The 21,711-nt window shown below is 46.0% G+C and overlaps 1 protein-coding gene across 1 annotated transcript; it reads left to right on the top strand.

Annotated features, from left to right (window-relative positions):
- Positions 1–565: 565 nt before the first annotated feature.
- LOC115146844 (uncharacterized) lies at positions 566–20,934 on the top strand. Its single transcript, XM_029688861.2, has 2 exons — positions 566–1,417; positions 19,114–20,934. The coding sequence occupies exons 1-2, from the start codon at positions 642–644 to the stop codon at positions 20,114–20,116; spliced, it is 1,779 nt and encodes a 592-aa protein (XP_029544721.2). The 5' UTR covers positions 566–641; the 3' UTR covers positions 20,117–20,934.
- Positions 20,935–21,711: the final 777 nt, after the last annotated feature.

Below are 21,711 nucleotides of genomic sequence, written 5' to 3' on the forward strand. Positions count from 1 at the left end.
TGCGAACGGAGAGGGCACACTGAACGGTCTGGCTGAAGAGTAGGTTTGATCCCAGCGTTCTGGCCTCACAGCGGTAGTCAAGCACCCAAGCTAACTGGCTAACTATTTCCAGACACAAATGAGAGAACACATCACTCTGACCATTTTACTCGCCCTAGCAGAGCTGATCAGGCTGTTTTTATGTTATCCAGAGCGTTGGTGACTAACTGCTGCTGGCAACAATTTAATTACACTTTTTTGCCAACATTTACTGGAACCGGCCATATTCAACAGGTGTTGAGCGTTAGTAAATTCATCAGTTGTTCTGTGCGCTGGCACGAGTGTGCCTGTGTGTTTCGGTAGTGATATCACAAGGTGGGACTGCCTTCTTTTGAGGGAAGATGCTTCAAAACAAACAAAACTACTAATTAGATCAGTGTCTTTCAATGTAAAACAACTCATTATGTTCTATAGAAATAATAGTGTTAATTACAAAAATCTGAAATTGTTTAATTTTCAAACATGAAGTTTCGGAATCAGTGATTGGGACAGAAATAGATGTATAAACAATAGGAGAGTTTCGGGTCAGGTGACATACCTTAGGAAACCAGTTTCACTTGGTTGACGAGAGAGAAAAACTCCACCCTATTCCGTCACTTTTCATGGTAAACCCTATAAGTCAGAGACGTAGAGTAGGTGAGTTCTTCATTGTCAACATCTACCCTGTTCAGACTATACTCTCCTGTCTCTCTCTCTCTCCCTCCGTCAACTCAATCCATCCATTCTACCAGGGCTCCATCAGGATGGTGTCAGCTGGGTTACAGATGCTGGGCACGGCCCTGGCGATCATCGGCTGGCTGGGAAGCATCATCATCTGTGCTCTGCCCTTGTGGAAGGTGACAGCTTTCATCGGAGCCAACATCATTACAGCCCAGACCATCTGGGAAGGGTTATGGATGAACTGTGTGACCCAGAGCACGGGACAGATGCAGTGTAAGGTATACGACTCCCTCCTGGCCTTACCTCAGGACCTGCAGGCCGCCAGGGCTCTGATCATAATCGCCATAATTGCCGGCGTGTTTGCCATCCTGCTTGGCATCGCCGGCGGGAAGTGCACCAACTTCGTGGATAACGAGAGGTCCAAGGCCAAGGTAGCCATCGCTAGCGGAGTCGTCTTCCTCATTGCTGCCCTTCTGGTTCTGGTCCCTGTCTGCTGGTCGGCCAACACCATCATCCGAGACTTCTACAACCCCCTTTTGGTCGAGGCCCAGAGGAGGGAGCTGGGAGCCTCACTCTACATCGGCTGGGGCTCCGCAGGGCTGATGATCCTGGGCGGGGCGCTCCTCTGCTGCTCCTGCCCCCCCAAAGATGAGAACCTCAATGTCAAGTACTCCAAGGCTGCTAGTTCCGTGGCTGGCAGCAGCAGGGCCTACGTCTAGAGGGTTAGACACACCACAGACCAGACCACCACAGACCAGCACCAAGGGATGAGGGGATGGATAGCCTGCCTGGGTGAGAGGACTGGGAGGTGGTGGTGTTGAAAACGGGACTCTCCAGGTTGTTCACTGTGCTGTTGTTACTGATGCTTTTCCCACAATCTTTGCATGAATGATGTTTCTCTCTCGTGTGAATTTTGCTGATGGAGTTTTTTGCTTTTACTGTCATGTTCGACTGTGGTACCAAAGTGAAATATAAGATGTATGAGTGGGTTGACAGTGTGTTGGCTAAAGTATGTATTTTTCTAGTTAGTGTAAAATGTGATGTCAGTTACTGTGCAACCCATTTAGTCAAGTGTAGAGGAATCCTTTTCTAAGGCCTCAAGTCTACAATCAAACATCGTAAAAACAGAATTCCACTCACTTTTGAACACACTGTTATTATTAATTTGAAAGCATGTTTTTGGACTCTTTCTAGAATTATATTTGTAAAACAACTGGCACGTTCATGAATCAGGGAAGGTTGGATTTAACTGTTTGGTTAACATTGTTTTCTGTTTTTGTATGTTTGTCTCATGGATTTGTTTTGTTTTTATCACTCAATACTACCATATATTATTATTATTATTCATATTATCCTATATTATCCACATCCTAAGACATATTTAAAACCGATATATTAAGTATTCTATTATTCCAAGTAAATGTTTTAATAAACAATTATATTTCAAAGTCAGACTATTATTGTTGGATCCTTTTTTAAACTTGACCTCATAAAGACTGTTTGTTTTCCTGAGGGGAACAGCACAATGTGCATGTATGTGTGTCACACACCGAAAGTGTGTGTAGTGTGACGCACCGAAAACAACTTGTTGGGCAGTGCTGCACTCAAATATTTGTGCATGAAGGAATCTGTGCAAACAGGTATGTTACTAAGAGATGTGACAATGTGTCCTACTTCAGAGGAAATGCTACAAATCAACACACAGAGAGAGGGGGAGATGAAGAAGAGGAAGAGGTAGAAACAGAGAGGGAGATGAAGAAGTAGAAACAGAGGGGGAGATGAAGAAGTAGAAACAGAGAGGGGGAGACTACTCAGTCAAGTAGGCATGCTAGTGATAGTGGTGGAGATGTATCCACTCAGTCAAGTAGGCCTACTAGTGATAGTGGTGGAACCAGCACCTCCACACGTGGAGATGTATCCACTCAGTCAAGTAGGCCTGCTAGTGGTAGTGGTGGAGATGTATCCACTCAGTCAAGTAGGCCTGCTAGTGGTAGTGGTGGAGATGTATCCACTCAGTCAAGTAGACCTACTCCGCGACCCACAGCAACACAGTCTTCTATGGACCAGTTTATGCAAAAGTCTATGTCTGTAGCAAAACAAGGCCAAATTGATATTGCATTGGCTAAAATGATTGCCACCAATTTCCAGCCATTTTCGATTGTGGAGGACAGACATTTTAGAAATTATAGCAATAAGTCTAAATCCAATGTACACAATTCCAAGCAGGAAAACCCTTTCAAAATCACTTATTCCACAACTGTACGAGAGCACACAGGCTTCAGTGGGGGAAAGAGTCCAAAAAGCTACTGCAGTTTGCCGTACCACTGACTGCTGGACATCAAGAATAACCACTTCTTACATGTCGGTTACATGTCACTTCATTGAAGATGGTTTGATGTCTAGCTGTCTTCTGGACTGCTTTGAGTTCAGCAACAGACACACCTCAGAGAACTTGGCAGAGGAACTGTTGAGAGTGGCCAGAGAATGGCAAGTAGATGGAAAAGTTGTCTGTTGTGTTACCGACAATGCAGCTAACATAACCAAAGCCATGAACATTTTAAAATGGACCCATCATCCATGTCCTGCCCACACAATCAACCTGATTGTAAGAGATGCTCTGAAGGTGATGAACCCGACTGTGGACAAAGTGAAAGCAGCTGTGGAATACTTCCACAGGAGCACAGTAGGTGCTGTAAAAAGTCTACACAAAACTAGATGGGGATGCCATCATCTCTACCCTGGCCGTTGTCAATGCACCTGTTGATGCTCTGACCCAAGAGGAATGGGAGGTGGTGGAGGAGGTGTGCAGAGTCCTGTTGATGCTCTGACCCTAGAGGAATGGGAGGTGGTGGAGGAGGTGTGCAGAGTCCTGGAACCCTTTGAGCAGGTCACTGTGGAGATCAGTGGAGAGCTGTACAGTAAGCAGTTATTGCTACATCATTATTTAATCCAGTATTATATATGTATATGAGCAGTGATGAGAATGTTGTATCAACAGATAAAACATGAACCTGAACTAATAAGTTACTGTTCTCTCTTTTCAGCTACAGTGGGGCAAAAAAGTATTTAATCAGCCACCAATTGTGCAAGTTCTCCCACTTAAAAAGATGAGAGAGGCCTGTAATTTTCATCATAGGTACACTTCAACAATGACAGACAAAATGAGAAGGAAAAAAATCTGAAAATCACATTGTAGGATTTTTAATGAATTTATTTTCAAATTATGGTGTAAAATAAGTATTTGGTCAATAACAAAAGTTTATCTCAATACTTTGTTATATACCCTTTGTTGAAAGTACAACGGTCATCTGTACAAACAATAGTACGCAAGTATAAACACCATGGGATCACACAGCCGTCATACCGCTCAGGAAGGAGACGCGTTCTGTCTCCTAGAGATGGACGTACTTTGGTGTGAAAAATGCAAATCAATCCCAGAACAACAGCAAAGGATCTTGTGAAGATGTTGGAGGAAACAGGTAGAAAAGTATCTTCACCCACAGTAAAACGAGTCCTATGTCGACATAACCTGAAAAGGCCGCTCAGCAAGAAGAAGCCACTGCTCCAAAACTGCCATAAAAAAGCCAGACTACGGTTTGCAACTGCTCATGGGGACAAAGATCGTACTTTTTGGAGAAATGCCCTCTGGTCTGATGATACAAAAATAGAACTGTTTGACCATAAGGACCATCGTTATGTTTGGAGGAAAAAGGGGGAGGCTTGCAATCCGAAGAACACCATCCCAACCGTGAAGCACGGGGGTTGCAGCATCATGTTGTGGGGGTGCTTTGCTGCAGGAGGGACTGGTGCACTTCACAAAATAGATGGCATCATGAAGAGGTAAATTATGTGGATATATTGAAGCAACATCTCAAGACATCAGTCAGGAAGTTAAAGCTTGGTTGCAAATGGGTCTTCCAAATGGACAATGACCCCAAGCATACTTCCAAAGTTGTTGCAAAATAGCTTAAGGAAAACAAAGTCAAGGTATTGGAGTGGCTATCACAAAGCCCTGATCTCAATCCTGTAGAAAATTGGTGGGCCGAACTGAAAAAGTGTGTGCAAGCAAGGAGGCCTACAAACCCGACTCAGTTACACCAGCTCTGTCAGGAGGAATGGGCCAAAATTCACCCAACTTATTGTGGGAAGCTTGTGAAATGCTACCCAAAACGTTTGACCCAAGTTAAACAATTTAAAGGCAATGCTACCAAACACTAATTGAGTGTATGTAAACTTCTGACCCACTGGGAATGTGATGAAAGAAAAAAAAGCTGAAATAAATCACTCTTAACTATTGTTCTGACATTTCACATTCTTAAAATAAAGTGGTGATCCTAACTGATTTAGGACAGGGAATTCTTACTAGGATTAAATGTCAGTAATTCTGAAATACTGAGTTTAAATGTATTTGGCTAAGGTGTATGTAAACTTCCAACTTCAACTGTAGATGGTAAATCGGAGAAGGCGCGCCCTGCTGGGCCCTCATAACCAAGAGGACTGATGGAATGGCCACTACCAAGTTTTCTGATGCGTATGACTGTCTAAAGGGTCTGGGAAATAAAGCCTCAGACAAAGACTGGTGCATTTTCTATGCTTTTAAAACAGCAAAATATCATCGCCATGTTAAATCAGAGGCTTCGTCAATAATTAAATTAAATTAAATTAACCAGCCACAATAGGGACGCCCCTCAGGGGAGACAATATCTTTAATACAGCAATACCCACAGATAAAAAGTAGATCAATCTTTTTGAAGGCCCTATTGTATTTGTTAAACAACAGGTTTTGTATTTTGACTAGTTGATGTCCCAGGGACAGTTGGTTCAGAACAGGTCAATGCAACCTGATTGTGGTAAGAACTATGGAAACAATGGATACACATTGAGAGATGTATATACCTCAGAGTCTACAGATCCCTTGTGTATGTGTGTGTATTTTAGATTGTACAATGCAGAGTGAAGGGTTTGAACGGATAAAGTGTCTGGTTTTATTTGTTGATTTAGCTTACTTTAATAGAAGTATAGGACATCCTTTGATAGTTTAAGCCATAATCTAATGCTTACCTTAACATTTTACAATAATTATAACTGAGTGATAAAAGGAGAGAATATGAGGGAAAATGTTGTTGTCTGAAGAGATAGCCTTGAATTGTACACAGCATCTCCTCTCACTCCATCTTGGTTCATGCAGGTGACTGTGACGACCTCCTCAGACCAATTGGCAGTACACCCAGAACATTGCTCTGGTAACCAATGGGAGTATCTCAGTTCCAAGGTCTCAGCTTTGAGAGAAGAAGCCTCTTCAGTCACATGAAAAGACCTCGGAAGATTGCAGCACATGCCATCAATGATCCAATTAGGACATTGTAGGGGCCATATCTTCAATGCAAACCAGCCCAAAGACTGCAGCAAGTGTGGTTCCCTAGGTTGTGTTGCAGCCGAAAACACACTCACCTTCTGCAGGAGCTCTGAACATACCCAAGAGAGACCAAGGAATTAAGTGCAACGTGGATAGAGCCACCAACTACTCCTTCAGAACCTGCCCAACTACTCCTTTAGAACCTGCCCAACCACTCCTTTAGAACCTGCCCAACCACTCCTTTAGAACCTGCCCAACCACTCCTTCAGAACCTGCCCAACCACTCCTTTAGAACCTTCCCAACTACTCATTTAGAACCTGCCCAACCACTCCTTTAGAACCTGCCCAACTACTCAGTCAGAACCTGCCCAACCACTCCTTTAGAACCTGCCCAACCACTCCTTTAGAACCTGCCCAACCACTCCTTTAGAACCTGCCCAACCACTCCTTTAGAACATGCCCAACCACTCCTTCAGAACCTGCCCAACCACTCCTTTAGAACCTGCCCAACCACTCCTTTAGAACCTGCCCAACCACTCCTTTAGAACATGCCCAACCACTCCTTCAGAACCTGCCCAACCACTCCTTTAGAACCTGCCCAACCACTCCTTCAGAACCTGCCCAACCACCCCTTCAGAACCTGCCCTACCACTCCTTTAGAACCTGCCCAACCACTCCTTTAGAACCTGCCCAACCACTCCTTTAGAACCTGCCCAACCACTCCTTTAGAACCTGCCCAACCACTCCTTTAGAACCTGCCCAACCACTCCTTTAGAACCTGCCAAACCACTCCCTCAGAACCTGCCCAACCACTCCTTCAGAACCTGCCCAACCACTCCTTTAGAACCTACCCAACCACTCCTTTAGATCCTGCCCAACCACTCCTTTAGGACCTGCCCAACCACTCCTTTAGAACCTGCCCAACCACTCCTTTAGAACCCACCCAACTACTCCTTTAGAACCTGCCCAACCACTCCTTTAGAACCTGCCCAACCAATCCTTTAGAACCTGCCCAACCACTCCTTTAGAACCTGCCCAACCACTCCTTCAGAACCTGCCCAACTACTCCTTTAGAACCTGCCCAACCACTCCTTTAGAACCTGCCCAACCACTCCTTTAGAACCCACCCAACTACTCCTTTAGAACTTGCCCAACCACTCCTTTAGAACCTGCCCAACTACTCCTTTAGAACCTGCCCAACCACTCCTTTAGAACCTGCCCAACCACTCCTTTAGAACCTGCCCAACCACTCCTTCAGAACCTGCCCAACTACTCCTTTAGAACCTGCCCAACCACTCCTTTAGAATTGCCCATCCACTCCTTTAGAACCTGCCCAACCACTCCTTTAGAACCTGCCCAACCACTCCTTTAGAACCTGCCCAACCACTCCTTCAGAACCTGCCCAACTACTCCTTTAGAACCTGCCCAACCACTCCTTTAGAACCTGCCCAACTACTCCTTTAGAACTTGCCCAATCACTCCTTTAGAACCTGCCCAACCACTCCTTCAGAACCTGCCCAACCACACCTTTAGAACCTGCCCAACCACTCCTTCAGAACCTGCCCAACCACTCCTTTAGAACCTGCCCAACTACTCCAAGCCAGCTAGCCCCGAATAGCAGCACAGTAGAAACTATTACACTCAACGGAACGACTTGATTAGTGTAGTGTCAACAACGCAGCCAATGCCAACTAGCCTACTTAGTCAACAACGCAGCCTCTGCCAGCTAGCCTACTTCAGCAGTACTGTATCATTTTAATCATTTTAGTCAATAAGATTCTTGCTACGTAAGCTTAACTCTCTGAACACTCGTGACGTGTAGTCCACTTGTCATTCCAATCTCCTTTGCATTAGCGTAGCCTCTTGTGTAGCCTGTCAACTATGTGTCTGTCTATCCCTGTTCTCTCCTCTCTGCACAGACCATACAAACGCTCCACACCGCGTGGCCGCGGCCACCCTAATCTGGTGGTCCCAGCGCGCACGACCCACGTGGAGTTCCAGGTCTCCGGTAGCCTCTGGAACTGCCGATCTGCGGCCAACAAGGCAGAGTTCATCTCCGCCTATGTCTCCCTCCAGTCCCTCGACTTCTTGGCACTGACGGAAACATGGATCACCACAGACAACACTGCTACTCCTACTGCTCTCTCTTCGTCTGCCCACGTGTTCTCGCACACCCCGAGAGCTTCTGGTCAGCGGGGTGGTGGCACCGGGATCCTCATCTCTCCCAAGTGGTCATTCTCTCTTTCTCCCCTTACCCATCTGTCTATCGCCTCCTTTGAATTCCATGCTGTCACAGTTACCAGCCCTTTCAAGCTTAACATCCTTATCATTTATCGCCCTCCAGGTTCCTCGGAGAGTTCATCAATGAGCTTGATGCCTTGATAAGCTCCTTTCCTGAGGACGGCTCACCTCTCACAGTTCTGGGCGACTTTAACCTCCCCACGCCTACCTTTGACTCATTCCTCTCTGCCTCCTTCTTTCCACTCCTCTCCTCTTTTGACCTCACCCTCTCACCTTCCCCCTACTCACAAGGCAGGAAATACGCTCGACCTCATCTTTACTAGATGCTGTTCTTCCACTAACCTCGTTGCAACTACCCTCCAAGTCTCCGACCACTACCTTGTATCCTTTTCCCTCTCGCTCTCATCCAACACTTCCCACACTGCCCCTACTCGGATGGTATCGCGCCGTCCCAACCTTCGCTCTCTCTCCCCCGCTACTCTCTCCTCTTCCATCCTATCATCTCTTCCCTCTGCTCAAACCTTCTCCAACCTATCTCCTGATTCTGCCTCCTCAACCCTCCTCTCCTCCCTTTCTGCATCCTTTGACTCTCTATGTCCCCTATCCTCCAGGCCGGCTCGGTCCTCCCCTCCCGCTCCGTGGCTCGACGACTCATTGCGAGCTCACAGAACAGGGCTCCGGGCAGCCGAGCGGAAATGGAGGAAAACTCGCCTCCCTGCGGACCTGACATCCTTTCACTCCCTCCTCTCTACATTTTCCTCTTCTCTCTCTGCTGCTAAAGCCACTTTCTACCACTCTAAATTCCAAGCATCTGCCTCTAACCCTAGGAAGCTCTTTGCAACCTTCTCCTCCCTCCTGAATCCTCCTCCCCCTCCCCTCCCCTCCTCCCTCTCTGCAGATGACTTCGTCAACCATTTTGAAAAGAAGGTCGACGACATCCGATCCTCGTTTGCTAAGTCAAACGACACCGCTGGTTCTGCTCACACTGCCCTACCCTGTGCTCTGACCTCTTTCTCCCCTCTCTCTCCAGATGAAATCTCGCGTCTTGTGACGGCCGGCCGCCCTACAACCTGCCCGCTTGACCCTATCCCCTCCTCTCTTCTCCAGACCATTTCCGGAGACCTCCTCCCTTACCTCACCTCGCTCATCAACTCATCCCTGACCGCTGGCTACGTCCCTTCCGTCTTCAAGAGAGCGAGAGTTGCACCCCTTCTGAAAAAACCTACACTCGATCCCTCCGATGTCAACAACTACAGACCAGTATCCCTTCTTTCTTTTCTCTCCAAAACTCTTGAACGTGCCGTCCTTGGTCAGCTCTCCCGCTATCTCTCTCAGAATGACCTTCTTGATCCAAATCAGTCAGGTTTCAAGACTAGTCATTCAACTGAGACTGCTCTTCTCTGTATCACGGAGGCGCTCCGCACTGCTAAAGCTAACTCTCTCTCCTCTGCTCTCATCCTTCTAGACCTATCGGCTGCCTTCGATACTGTGAACCATCAGATCCTCCTCTCCACCCTCTCCGAGTTGGGCATCTCCGGCGCGGCCCACGCTTGGATTGCGTCCTACCTGACAGGTCGCTCCTACCAGGTGGCGTGGCGAGAATCCGTCTCCACACCACGTGCTCTCACCACTGGTGTCCCCCAGGGCTCTGTTCTAGGCCCTCTCCTATTCTCGCTATACACCAAGTCACTTGGCTCTGTCATAACCTCACATGGTCTCTCCTATCATTGCTATGCAGACGACACACAATTAATCTTCTCCTTTCCCCCTTCTGATGACCAGGTGGCGAATCTCATCTCTGCATGTCTGGCAGACATATCCGTGTGGATGACGGATCACCACCTCAAGCTGAACCTCGGCAAGACGGAGCTGCTCTTCCTCCCGGGAAGGACTGCCCGTTCCATGATCTCGCCATCACGGTTGACAACTCCATTGTGTCCTCCTCCCAGAGCGCTAAGAACCTTGGCGTGATCCTGGACAACACCCTGTCGTTCTCAACTAACATCAAGGCGGTGGCCCGTTCCTGTAGGTTCATGCTCTACAACATCCGCAGAGTACGACCCTGCCTCACACAGGAAGCGGCGCAGGTCCTAATCCAGGCACTTGTCATCTCCCGTCTGGATTACTGCAACTCGCTGTTGGCTGGGCTCCCTGCCTGTGCCATTAAACCCCTACAACTCATCCAGAACGCCGCAGCCCGTCTGGTGTTCAACCTTCCCAAGTTCTCTCACGTCACCCCGCTCCTCCGCTCCCTCCACTGGCTTCCAGTTGAAGCTCGCATCCGCTACAAGACCATGGTGCTTGCCTACGGAGCTGTGAGGGGAACGGCACCTCAGTACCTCCAGGCTCTGATCAGGCCCTACACCCAAACAAGGGCACTGCGTTCATCCACCTCTGGCCTGCTCGCCTCCCTACCACTGAGGAAGTACAGTTCCCGCTCAGCCCAGTCAAAACTGTTCGCTGCTCTGGCCCCCCAATGGTGGAACAAACTCCCTCACGACGCCAGGACAGCGGAGTCAATCACCACCTTCCGGAGACACCTGAAACCCCACCTCTTTAAGGAATACCTAGGATAGGATAAAGTAATCCCTCTCACCCCCTCCCCTGAAAAGATTTAGATGCACTACTGTTCCACTGGAGGTCATAAGGTGAATGCACCAATTTGTAAGTCGCTCTGGATAAGAGCGTCTGCTAAATGACTTAAATGTAAATGTAAATGTACTCCTTCAGAACCTGCCCAACCACTCCTTTAGAACCTGCCCAACCACTCCTTCAGAACCTGCCCAATCACTTCTTTAGAACCTGCCCTACCACTCCTTTAGAACCTGCCCAACCACTCCTTCAGAACCTGCCCAACCACTCCTTTAGAACCTGCCCAACCACTCCTTTAGAACCTGCCCAACCACTCCGTTAGAACCTGCCCAACCACTCCTTTAGAACCTGCCCAACCACTCCTTTAGAACCTGCCCAACCACTCCTTCAGAACCTGCCCAACTACTCATTTAGAACCTGCCCAACCACTCCTTTAGAACCTGCCCAACTACTCCTTCAGAACCTGCCCAACCACTCCTTTAGAACCTGCCCAACCACTCCTTTAGAACCTGCCCAACCACTCCTTCAGAACCTGCCCAACCACTCCTTTAGAACCTGCCCAACCACTCCTTTAGAACCTGCCCAACCACTCCTTTAGAACCTGCCCAACCACTCCTTTAGAAACTGCCCAACCACTCCTTTAAAACCTGCCCAACTACTCCTTTAGAACCTGCCCAACCACTCCTTTAGAACCTGCCCAACCACTCCTTTCGAACCTGCCCAACCGCTCCTTTAGAACCTGCCCAACCCCTCCTTTCGAACCTGCCCAACTACTCCTTTAGAACCTGCCCAACCACTCCTTCAGAACCTGCCCAACCACTCCTTTAGAACCTGCCCACACACAGGACGCACTGGGAACCCTCTTAGGCCTTACTCCCCCCTATCTGAGATACTTACTGCAGCCCTCATCTTCCAAAACAACACCCGTTCCGCCACTCACATTCTGTTGAAGGTCCCCAAAGCACACACATCCCTGGGTCACTCCTCTTTTCAGTTCGCTGTAGCAAGCGACTGGAACGAGCTAGAAAAAAACACTCAAACTGGACCGTTTAATCTCCATCTCTTCATTCAAAGACTCAATCATGGACACTTTTACTGACAGTTGTGGCTGCTTCGCATGATGTATTGTTCTCTCTACCTTCTTGCCCTTTGTGTTGTTGTCTGTGCCCAATAATGTTTGTACCATGTTTTATGTTGCTACCATGCTGTGTTTTCATGTGTTGCTGCCATCCTATGCTGTCTTAGGTCTCTCTTTATGTAGTATTGTGGTGTCTCTCTTGTCTTGACGTATGTTTTGTCCTATATCTATATATATTATATATATATCCCAGCCCCTGTCCATGCCGGGTAGACTGTCATTGTAAGTAAGAATTTGTTCTTAACTGACTTGCCTAGTTAAATTAAATAAATCTAAAATATGCCAACAGAACAAGACAGCATGACCCCTACAGGCCAGACGCTCCACCTGAAAGCAACCAACCTCCTCCCCCACAACCACCAAGCCCCTCACCAGGATGAACCAGACCAACAGAGTGCGCCCGGAACTTCTGCTAACGACATACAGCCCAGACCCGCCAGCCTTGCAACAACCAGCGAAGGTCAAGCAGATTGGAGAGCTCACCCAACCCTCATCAGGAGACCTGCATGACTTTAACCATCCAGCCCAGCCACCTGAGATGGACCAGAGATAATCAACCCGCTAACAGCAGTCAGATGGTACTGAGACAAGACCACCTGCGACCTCTGCCCAGGAGCTTCTGGAAACTCTGATGTCAGACCTTCCTCCGACATCCTCTGATCTCTTTGATCAGGTGACAACTAAAACAAGCCCTCAGGGGTAGCTATTCTCTTCAGAGGTCGGTCCTTCACATTACAATGTTATTATATTTCTGACCGTTTGGAACATGTTTACCGGAATTTCGGGAAAACCAAGCAATTTATTGAAAGTAATTTTATAACCATAGTTGCACCATTGTTCTTACATAATATAACCATATACAATTCCAGCAGCACATCTTAGAGTGATTTACTGTGCCACAGTAATGGTGCGTAGGTGAAATCATTGGGGAAGCCAAGACAGGTGTAGGTCATGACAGGGTTAAAAAAAAAGCCATATTACAACCTCTGTGTTGTGATAATTGCATTGTTTGCTCTATAACCTGTTAGTTCATATGCCTTGACACCGTGATATATAGGTCTGAGGCCGAGACAATAAGAAGATACAGTGATATATAGGTCTGAGGCCGAGACAATAAGAAGATACAGTGATATATAGGTCTGAGGCCGAGACAATAAGAAGATACAGTGATATATAGGTCTTAGGCCGAGAAAATAAGAAGATACAGTGATATATAGGTCTGAGGCCGAGACAATAAGAAGATACAGTGATATATAGGTCTGAGGCAGAGACAATAAGAAGATACAGTGATATATAGGTCTGAGGCCGAGACAATAAGAAGATACAGTGATATATAGGCCTGAGGCCGAGACAATAAGAAGACACAGTGATATATAGGTCTGAGGCTGAGACAATAAGAAGACACAGTGATATATAGGTCTGAGGCCGAGACAATAAGAAGACACAGTGATATATAGGTCTGAGGCCGAGACAATAAGAAGACACAGTGATATATAGGTCTGAGGCCGAGACAATAAGAAGATACAGTGATATATAGGTCTGAGGCCGAGACAATAAGAAGACACAGTGATATATAGGCCTGAGGCCGAGACAATAAGAAGATACAGTGATATATAGGTCTGAGGCCGAGACAATAAGAAGACACAGTGATATATAGGTCTGAGGCCGAGACAATAAGAAGACACAGTGATATATAGGTCTGAGGCCGAGACAATAAGAAGATACAGTGATATATAGGTCTGAGGCAGAGACAATAAGAAGACACAGTGATATATAGGTCTGAGGCCGAGACAATAAGAAGATACAGTGATATATAGGTCTGAGGCCGAGACAATAAGAAGATACAGTGATATATAGGTCTGAGGCCGAGACAATAAGAAGACACAGTGATATATAGGTCTGAGGCCGAGACAATAAGAAGACACAGTGATATATAGGTCTGAGGCCGAGACAATAAGAAGACACAGTGATATATAGGTCTGAGGCCGAGACAATAAGAAGATACAGTGATATATAGGTCTGAGGCCGAGACAATAAGAAGATACAGTGATATATAGGTCTGAGGCAGAGACAATAAGAAGACACAGTGATATATAGGTCTGAGGCCGAGACAATAAGAAGACACAGTGATATATAGGTCTGAGGCAGAGACAATAAGAAGACACAGTGATATATAGGTCTGAGGCCGAGACAATAAGAAGATACAGTGATATATAGGTCTGAGGCAGAGACAATAAGAAGACACAGTGATATATAGGTCTGAGGCCGAGACAATAAGAAGATACAGTGATATATAGGTCTGAGGCCGAGACAATAAGAAGATACAGTGATATATAGGTCTGAGGCCGAGACAATAAGAAGACACAGTGATATATAGGTCTGAGGCCGAGACAATAAGAAGACACAGTGATATATAGGTCTGAGGCCGAGACAATAAGAAGACACAGTGATATATAGGTCTGAGGCCGAGACAATAAGAAGACACAGTGATATATGGGTCTGTGGCCGAGACAATAAGAAGACACAGTGATATATAGGTCTGAGGCCGAGACAATAAGAAGACACAGTGATATATAGGTCTGAGGCCGAGACAATAAGAAGATACAGTGATATATGGGTCTGAGGCCGAGACAATAAGAAGACACAGTGATATATAGGTCTGAGGCCGAGACAATAAGAAGATACAGTGATATATGGGTCTGAGGCCGAGACAATAAGAAGACACAGTGATATATAGGTCTGAGGCCGAGACAATAAGAAGACACAGTGATATATAGGTCTGAGGCCGAGACAATAAGAAGATACAGTGATATATAGGCCTGAGGCCGAGACCTTAAGAAGACACAGTGATATATAGGTCTGAGGCCGAGACAATAAGAAGACACAGTGATATATAGGTCTGAGGCCGAGACAATAAGAAGACACAGTGATATATAGGTCTGAGGCCGAGACAATAAGAAGACACAGTGATATATAGGTCTGAGGCCGAGACAATAAGAAGATACAGTGATATATAGGTCTGAGGCCGAGACAATAAGAAGACACAGTGATATATAGGCCTGAGGCCGAGACAATAAGAAGACACAGTGATATATAGGTCTGAGGCCGAGACAATAAGAAGACACAGTGATATATAGGTCTGAGGCCGAGACAATAAGAAGACACAGTGATATATAGGTCTGAGGCCGAGACAATAAGAAGATACAGTGATATATAGGTCTGAGGCAGAGACAATAAGAAGACACAGTGATATATAGGTCTGAGGCCGAGACAATAAGAAGACACAGTGATATATAGGTCTGAGGCCGAGACAATAAGAAGACACAGTGATATATAGGTCTGAGGCCGAGACAATAAGAATATACAGTGGCAGAATAAATTCAACCACACCTTTGTTTCATCACAAAACTGGAGAGCAACATCTGCCTGGTGAAGTCCACAAAGCATATTGCAGGTAACAAACAGTTAGATGGGCAATCAAGTTAAAGTAAAACTCTACCCAAAATACAGAAATCATCTACTATGCATTTAGCCTCAGATGATCCTAATGATTAAATACACATTATTTCTGTATTTTGAAAGTTACATATCATGAAAACTTGATTCTGACAAGCACAACATTTTGGTACTGTCAAACAATGGACTAATGAAACAAATACCAAAATATCGGTTTTGGGTGCAGTCCGCAAGTCGCAAAGAAAACAGGAGCTGCGTTAACATTTCAACATCATCAAATCACCTCTGTCTAATACAGTGACGACTAAAAGATTCCAAAAACAATTAGTACAATCAACGTCAGCTAAATATCATGTGGCTGTCCATGGAACTGATTTCTGTATGCGTTTGTGTGTGTGTGTGTGTGTGTGCGTAAGTAGAAAAAAAACGTGTGTCCCCCTACTTGTAGAGAAACGCCAATGCCATCCTTCTCTCATGTTGCTGAAACGGTCTATGACTCTGTCATACAGTACACACTTTGAGTTTTAGTTGTCCTAGGCTACCTGGCTAATTGATCGTAGTGTAATGAAAGAGGCGGGAAGAGTCAGCTCGTCTGTGGTGGTCGGCAAACCCTCATCCTTCTGGCCCGTAGCCTTCTGGCCCGTAGCCCAGCGTGGCATCGATTGTGCCACAAAAGTAGGCTGAAGTGGCAAAGTCAATATCAACTTTTATAAACACAATGTCGCATTTGATATTTGTGCTCATAAACATTATTTTGTGTTAATTCTATGAGGGGGAGGGTGTTCAATTTAATCGTTGCCCCCTTTTACATTTAGATCGTTCCATTGCATAACACTGGCAACTTCCTTTCAACTTCATTTCATGGGCAACAATTAGCCAGCTAGTTAACATTAGCCTACTACATCTAGCTACATATTGAACTTCCATCCTCTCAGGCCAGGGGCACAATGTATGGTTGGTTATAATCATTGGCCAGTACAGAGAATTAAGTAAAAAACCATTCAGGCCAATTTAGGAAAGGACCAATTTTTATCCCTGTCAATGATGTTTAGCTTGATGTGATTATGTGAAGTCAAATCTAAACTCTCTGTGCCACCCCCACAGCATCTGCAATGGATTAGTCCACTGAGACAGGCACTAATCAGACTGGTGTCTTGTGTACCATGAAAAATATATATATATTTGTGACTGCTTGACTAAATAAATCTCAGTTGGCCAAAATGGGGCCATCCCTGTAGAAGGGAGGGATGGATTTTCTGTTTGTCGACATTGGCAGTTTATTATTGTGGTGTTGAAAACACAAACCATGATATTGAAGTGCTCAAAGTCAGTATAATTTGTTTATTGGTTGTGTGGTGTATTGGCACAGAAACTCAAGAAACTGCCAAGATGGTGCCGACAGATAGGCAGCTCTGCTTCTTGCTCCAAAGCAACTTTGTCCTACAAGCATTTCGCCACACCGGCAATAACATCTACTAAACATGTGTATGTGACAAATAACATTTGGTTTGATTTGAAAAGCATGCTTTAGTGGCAAAGCCAATATCAACGTTTATAAACACAGGGTCACTACCGTTGTCATTTGTGCTCATTAACTTTATTTTGTGTTCAATGTATTTTACAGTAAACGGGGAGGGGCGTGTGATCATGTTTTACTTTGGGGGGGGGGGAGCATTTTTTTATTATGACACCTTGAGTTGGACCAGCCCCTCCCCCCTTACATTACACTCTACACAGCCTGCATTTCCATCTGTCCCTTGCACTGGCAACAAGCAGGATACTGTTTTCAGTGTCAACAACATAGATTTACCAGATAAGAGCACGCATGCACACACACACACACACGCACGCACGCACGCACGCCACACACACACACACACACACACGCACACACACACACGCATGCACACACGCACGCCACACACACGCACGCACACTTAAAGGTGCAATTTCCAGTTATGTGACAAAACAAGCAGCACATAGTGTAGAGAATAGTTGTACCATCTAAACATTGTATTTTCAGCTGTTTGAAGCTGGTGTGCAAAACTGAAAGTAAAAGATGCAAAAAATAAACTTAAGGGAAGCATAGAAATAGCGCACATAGAAACAGATCTATATAGCGCTTCTTAGACTTGCTTTCAATGAGAAAGAAATGTGAGTTAAAGATATGTCAATGTGAATTTGGTCAGGTCACCCAAAACGTTCCACAGTGCAGCTTTAAAAACAAGACATACTGTCTGAATCACCATCAGCAGCAGTCAGATTATTTGCACCATAACACTTTAAATTATAGTAATTCACAGCACCAGTCCCCATGGTCCTTTCTAATCTCATAACTGACAGCATGGAATCTGAAACACCCCTTGGCCACACAAAGCCTCCTTCACAACTCCACAAGAAAAGGGAAGGGTTTCTGAAGTCTGGGAGTGGGGGAGTATGGTTACAAACAGTTTTTTCTAGATGACGTTTTTTTGTTTGAACAAAAAGCTTTTTCTTTCAGACGATCCTGTTACACTAATCCCTCCGCCCCGTCACATCCCTCCTCTGCCTGTCACACTCTGCTCAATGTGTCCCTTCAAACACACATACATGTACACCACACATACACACACGCAACTGACACACATTCTGTCTGTCCCTCACATATTGTAATAATTGTTGTATCAAATTAAACCCAAACCAAAATCAGACCAAGATATTCATGAGGGCATCAACTAAGGAACATTGCCTGAATAAAGTACTATCTTAGTCTAAAGCATTTGTTAAACATCCATCAATGTCCACGACCCATAATGCTTTGCATCATGCCCCACCCTAATTGCCCAGAGAAGAACCTGGGGCGAGTTCAGCAGGATGCAACTTTTTGGAACGTTCAGATAGAAATTGGCTATGTAGAACAAACATGCCTCTCTGATATGTTGAATAACGTCGGCTCTATTCATGGAATTTCTATCTGCAACATTCGAGAAGGTGTTTCAACTGAACGTGGCCCTGCTGGGCTAGAAGATGATGTCACAGGCATATATCCCCCCCCCCCGAGGGAGGTGTGGTATATACACCTGCTCACTGTCACCCAGGTGGATACTCAGGAGAGAGCGAAGACAATACTGACGCCACCATTCACAGAGAGAGAGTTTGAGAAGAGGGAGGGGGGAGGGAGGAAGAGAGGACAGAAAGACTGATAGAGGAGGAGGGAGAAAAAGAGAAAAAATAGAGAGGTAGAGAGAGAGAGGTAAAGAGAGTCAGGTGTAGCAGAACAGGTATAGAGACACAGATACACCCAGAGGTAGGCAGGTAGGAACTGTACGCAGGAACATAGGCCTGTAACAGGTGGGCAAGGCAGCAATCTGGGATCTCTGTCATCTCTGGTGACCCACTATACATAAAAGAAGCTTACCGGAGGGAGAGAAGAGGCTGAAACTGAAGAAGGGTCAGCTGAAAAAAAAGACACTGCCAACCATTAAAGGACTGAAAGACTGGAGGAAACGGGAAGTGACTAAAGAGTGTTTCAGCTCAGGACTCACAGACCCTGAACAATCCAAAGGGATTGCCAATAGAGTAGATAGGGACTGTGAAAGACAGAGGCGTGCGAACGTCAGACTTTCTAAGGACTCTGACTGACAACAACCAGCAAGCAGCTAGAGAGACAGTGTGTTCTCTCCTCTGCCCCCTCTAACATGGTCTCTCTGGGGATCCAGATGCTGGGCAGCGCCCTGAGCCTGCTGGGCTGGGTGGGGGTCATCCTGACCTGCATCCTGCCCATGTGGAGGGTCACGGCCTTCATTGGAGCCACCATCATCACGTCTCAGACCATCTGGGAGGGGATCTGGATGAGCTGCGTGGTCGAGAGTACGGGCCAGATGCAGTGTAAACCATACGACTCCCTCCTGGCCCTGTCCTCCGACCTCCAAGCCGCCAGAGCGCTCACCGTCCTCGCCATCGCCACGGGCACCGCCGGGCTCCTACTGGCCTTCGTCGGGGGGAAGTGCACTCGGTTTCTGGATGAGCAAGGTGGCGGGGTCAAAGAACGGGTTGCCGTGACAGCGGGCGCGGTGTTGATCGCCACGGGGGTGCTGTGCCTGATCCCCACTTCGTGGGCTGCTGGGGCGGTGGTGCAGGGGTTCTACAGCTCCGCCACCGATGCTCAGCGGAGGGAGATCGGGGCGTGTCTATACATCGGCTGGGGGGCATCCATCCTTCTCATCCTGGGAGGGGGGCTGTTCATCAGCTCCTCCTGCCCCCTCAGGGCCCACGATGAGGATAAGAGCCCCTCTGTTCGCTACCTGGTGGTTCGCTCTTCCAACGGAGCCGCCTCCAGCCAGGCAGCAGCCTCCCAGCACAGCAGGGGACCGTCCACAAAGTCCCAGGCCAACGGCAAAATGGCCTTTACCAGGTCTCACAGCAGCCAGGCAGCATCTGCCAAGTCTCAGCCCTGGGGAGTGGTGAAACCCAGGCCTCCCTGGGAGGAGTACGGGCTAGGTATGGTAGAGCAGGACTACATGTCGGGGTCTGGGGGGAGTAAGGCACCGTCTACAAAGTCTCAGTTGAAAAGACTGGAGTCTCGGGAGAGTTTAGCAGACAAGTCTCAACCCAGTGAGGATGAATCCTTAAACCCAACTAAGACCTATCTCTGAGACCACACACACACACGCGTACACACACACACATACACACATACACACACACACACACACACACACAGAGAGCATGGTTTATGGAAAATATGGACATTACCTATGTTTACTTGTTTATTTGTTTTGTGTGTAAAAAGTGATATTAGACATGTGAATATTTGCTGAAGGATATAACTGGCACTGAAAGGTTTTCTTTTTATTAGTTGGGTTTGATATAACTGGCACTGAAAGGTTTTCTCTTTATTAGTTGGGTTTGTTTATGACATGTAAAAGCTGTTCCATGTGTTGTTGCTGTAATAATGTAAAGAAAAGTCTACTTCCCCTGATGTGAATATGTTTTCAGTCCCTTTAACAATGACCAGACATATACAGTAAGACTATTGATTAGTGTTTATATGCAGCTTCTTGGTTCTGCCGTTTGTTTTCGTAGCATCATTTTGACACATTTAAAAATACCATTTCCTTTTCATGTAGCTCTTTTAGGTGACAAAACTCTGAATGAGTTCAATATGAATTAGTATGTGACCAGCTACGCTATGGAAAGCCCCATCCAGGACAAACCAGTTTGACAGAGAGTGAGTTGAGGCTGAGCTCACACCAATGGTTTGCATTGTGTTACGGAGTGATAAAATGGGGTGTTCCGAATGGCACCCTATTGCCTATACAGTGCACTACTTTTGACCAGGGCTCATGGGGAATAGGTTGCAATTTTGGGATACACACCGTGATGTTCGTGAAGGATTCAAATGTGAGTTTCACCAGATCATGGACATGTGACGTCTGGGTTTTGTTTATTAAAATACGGATGGTTTCCTGTTTACCTTGAACAAGTATATCTCTACCATGAGGTGAGGATCAAATGTACTGTCAACCTACATGCTTCTAGCCTACTAAACCCAATGTAACAAACACAAGCTCTGTTTTGCCAAATTAGGATGACAATGCAGGTTTGAGCTCCCTCTGGTGTCTGGATGGGTTTGTACATGAACACAGTAAACACAGTAACTCTCATTGACTAAAGGGTATATATTAATGAGCAGGAGAAAACCCTCAGGCCCCAAGGACTGAATGTACAATATTAATAAATGTTTGGAACCACTTGTGGTGTCACCTTGTCCATTTCATGGTAAGGAAACAAGTAATTTAGTAATTTGGGTGAGCTACCCCTTCATTGACAAACATGAATTTGAGATAAGGCAAAACAGAAGGTTGTTTTTCACATAGAGTTTGGATTTCAGTGTCAAAAAGGTAGTGTTGCAAAATTCACTTTCTCAAAATTCCCAGGTTTTCCAGAGATCCTGGCTTTTTATTTATTAAATTTTTATTTCACCTTTATTTAACCAGGTAGGAAAGTTGAGAACAAGTTCTCATTTACAATTGCGACCTGGCTAGTGGATTCCTGGACTCAAGAGGGAATAAGCAGGAAACCGGGAACCCTCCAACCAGGATTTTTGGAAAACCTGGGCGTTTTAGGAAAGTTACCGGATTTTTGCAACCCTAGTCAGAAGGGGTAAAAAAAAACACTATATATTTTAAACCACCCCTACCCCTTTCAAATTGAACCTGTAAGAAGAAGGTATGATATGATATGTCCT

This window comes from Oncorhynchus nerka, linkage group LG19, assembly GCF_034236695.1.
Source record: "Oncorhynchus nerka isolate Pitt River linkage group LG19, Oner_Uvic_2.0, whole genome shotgun sequence".
In the NCBI taxonomy this organism is placed as follows: Eukaryota; Metazoa; Chordata; class Actinopteri; order Salmoniformes; family Salmonidae; genus Oncorhynchus; species Oncorhynchus nerka.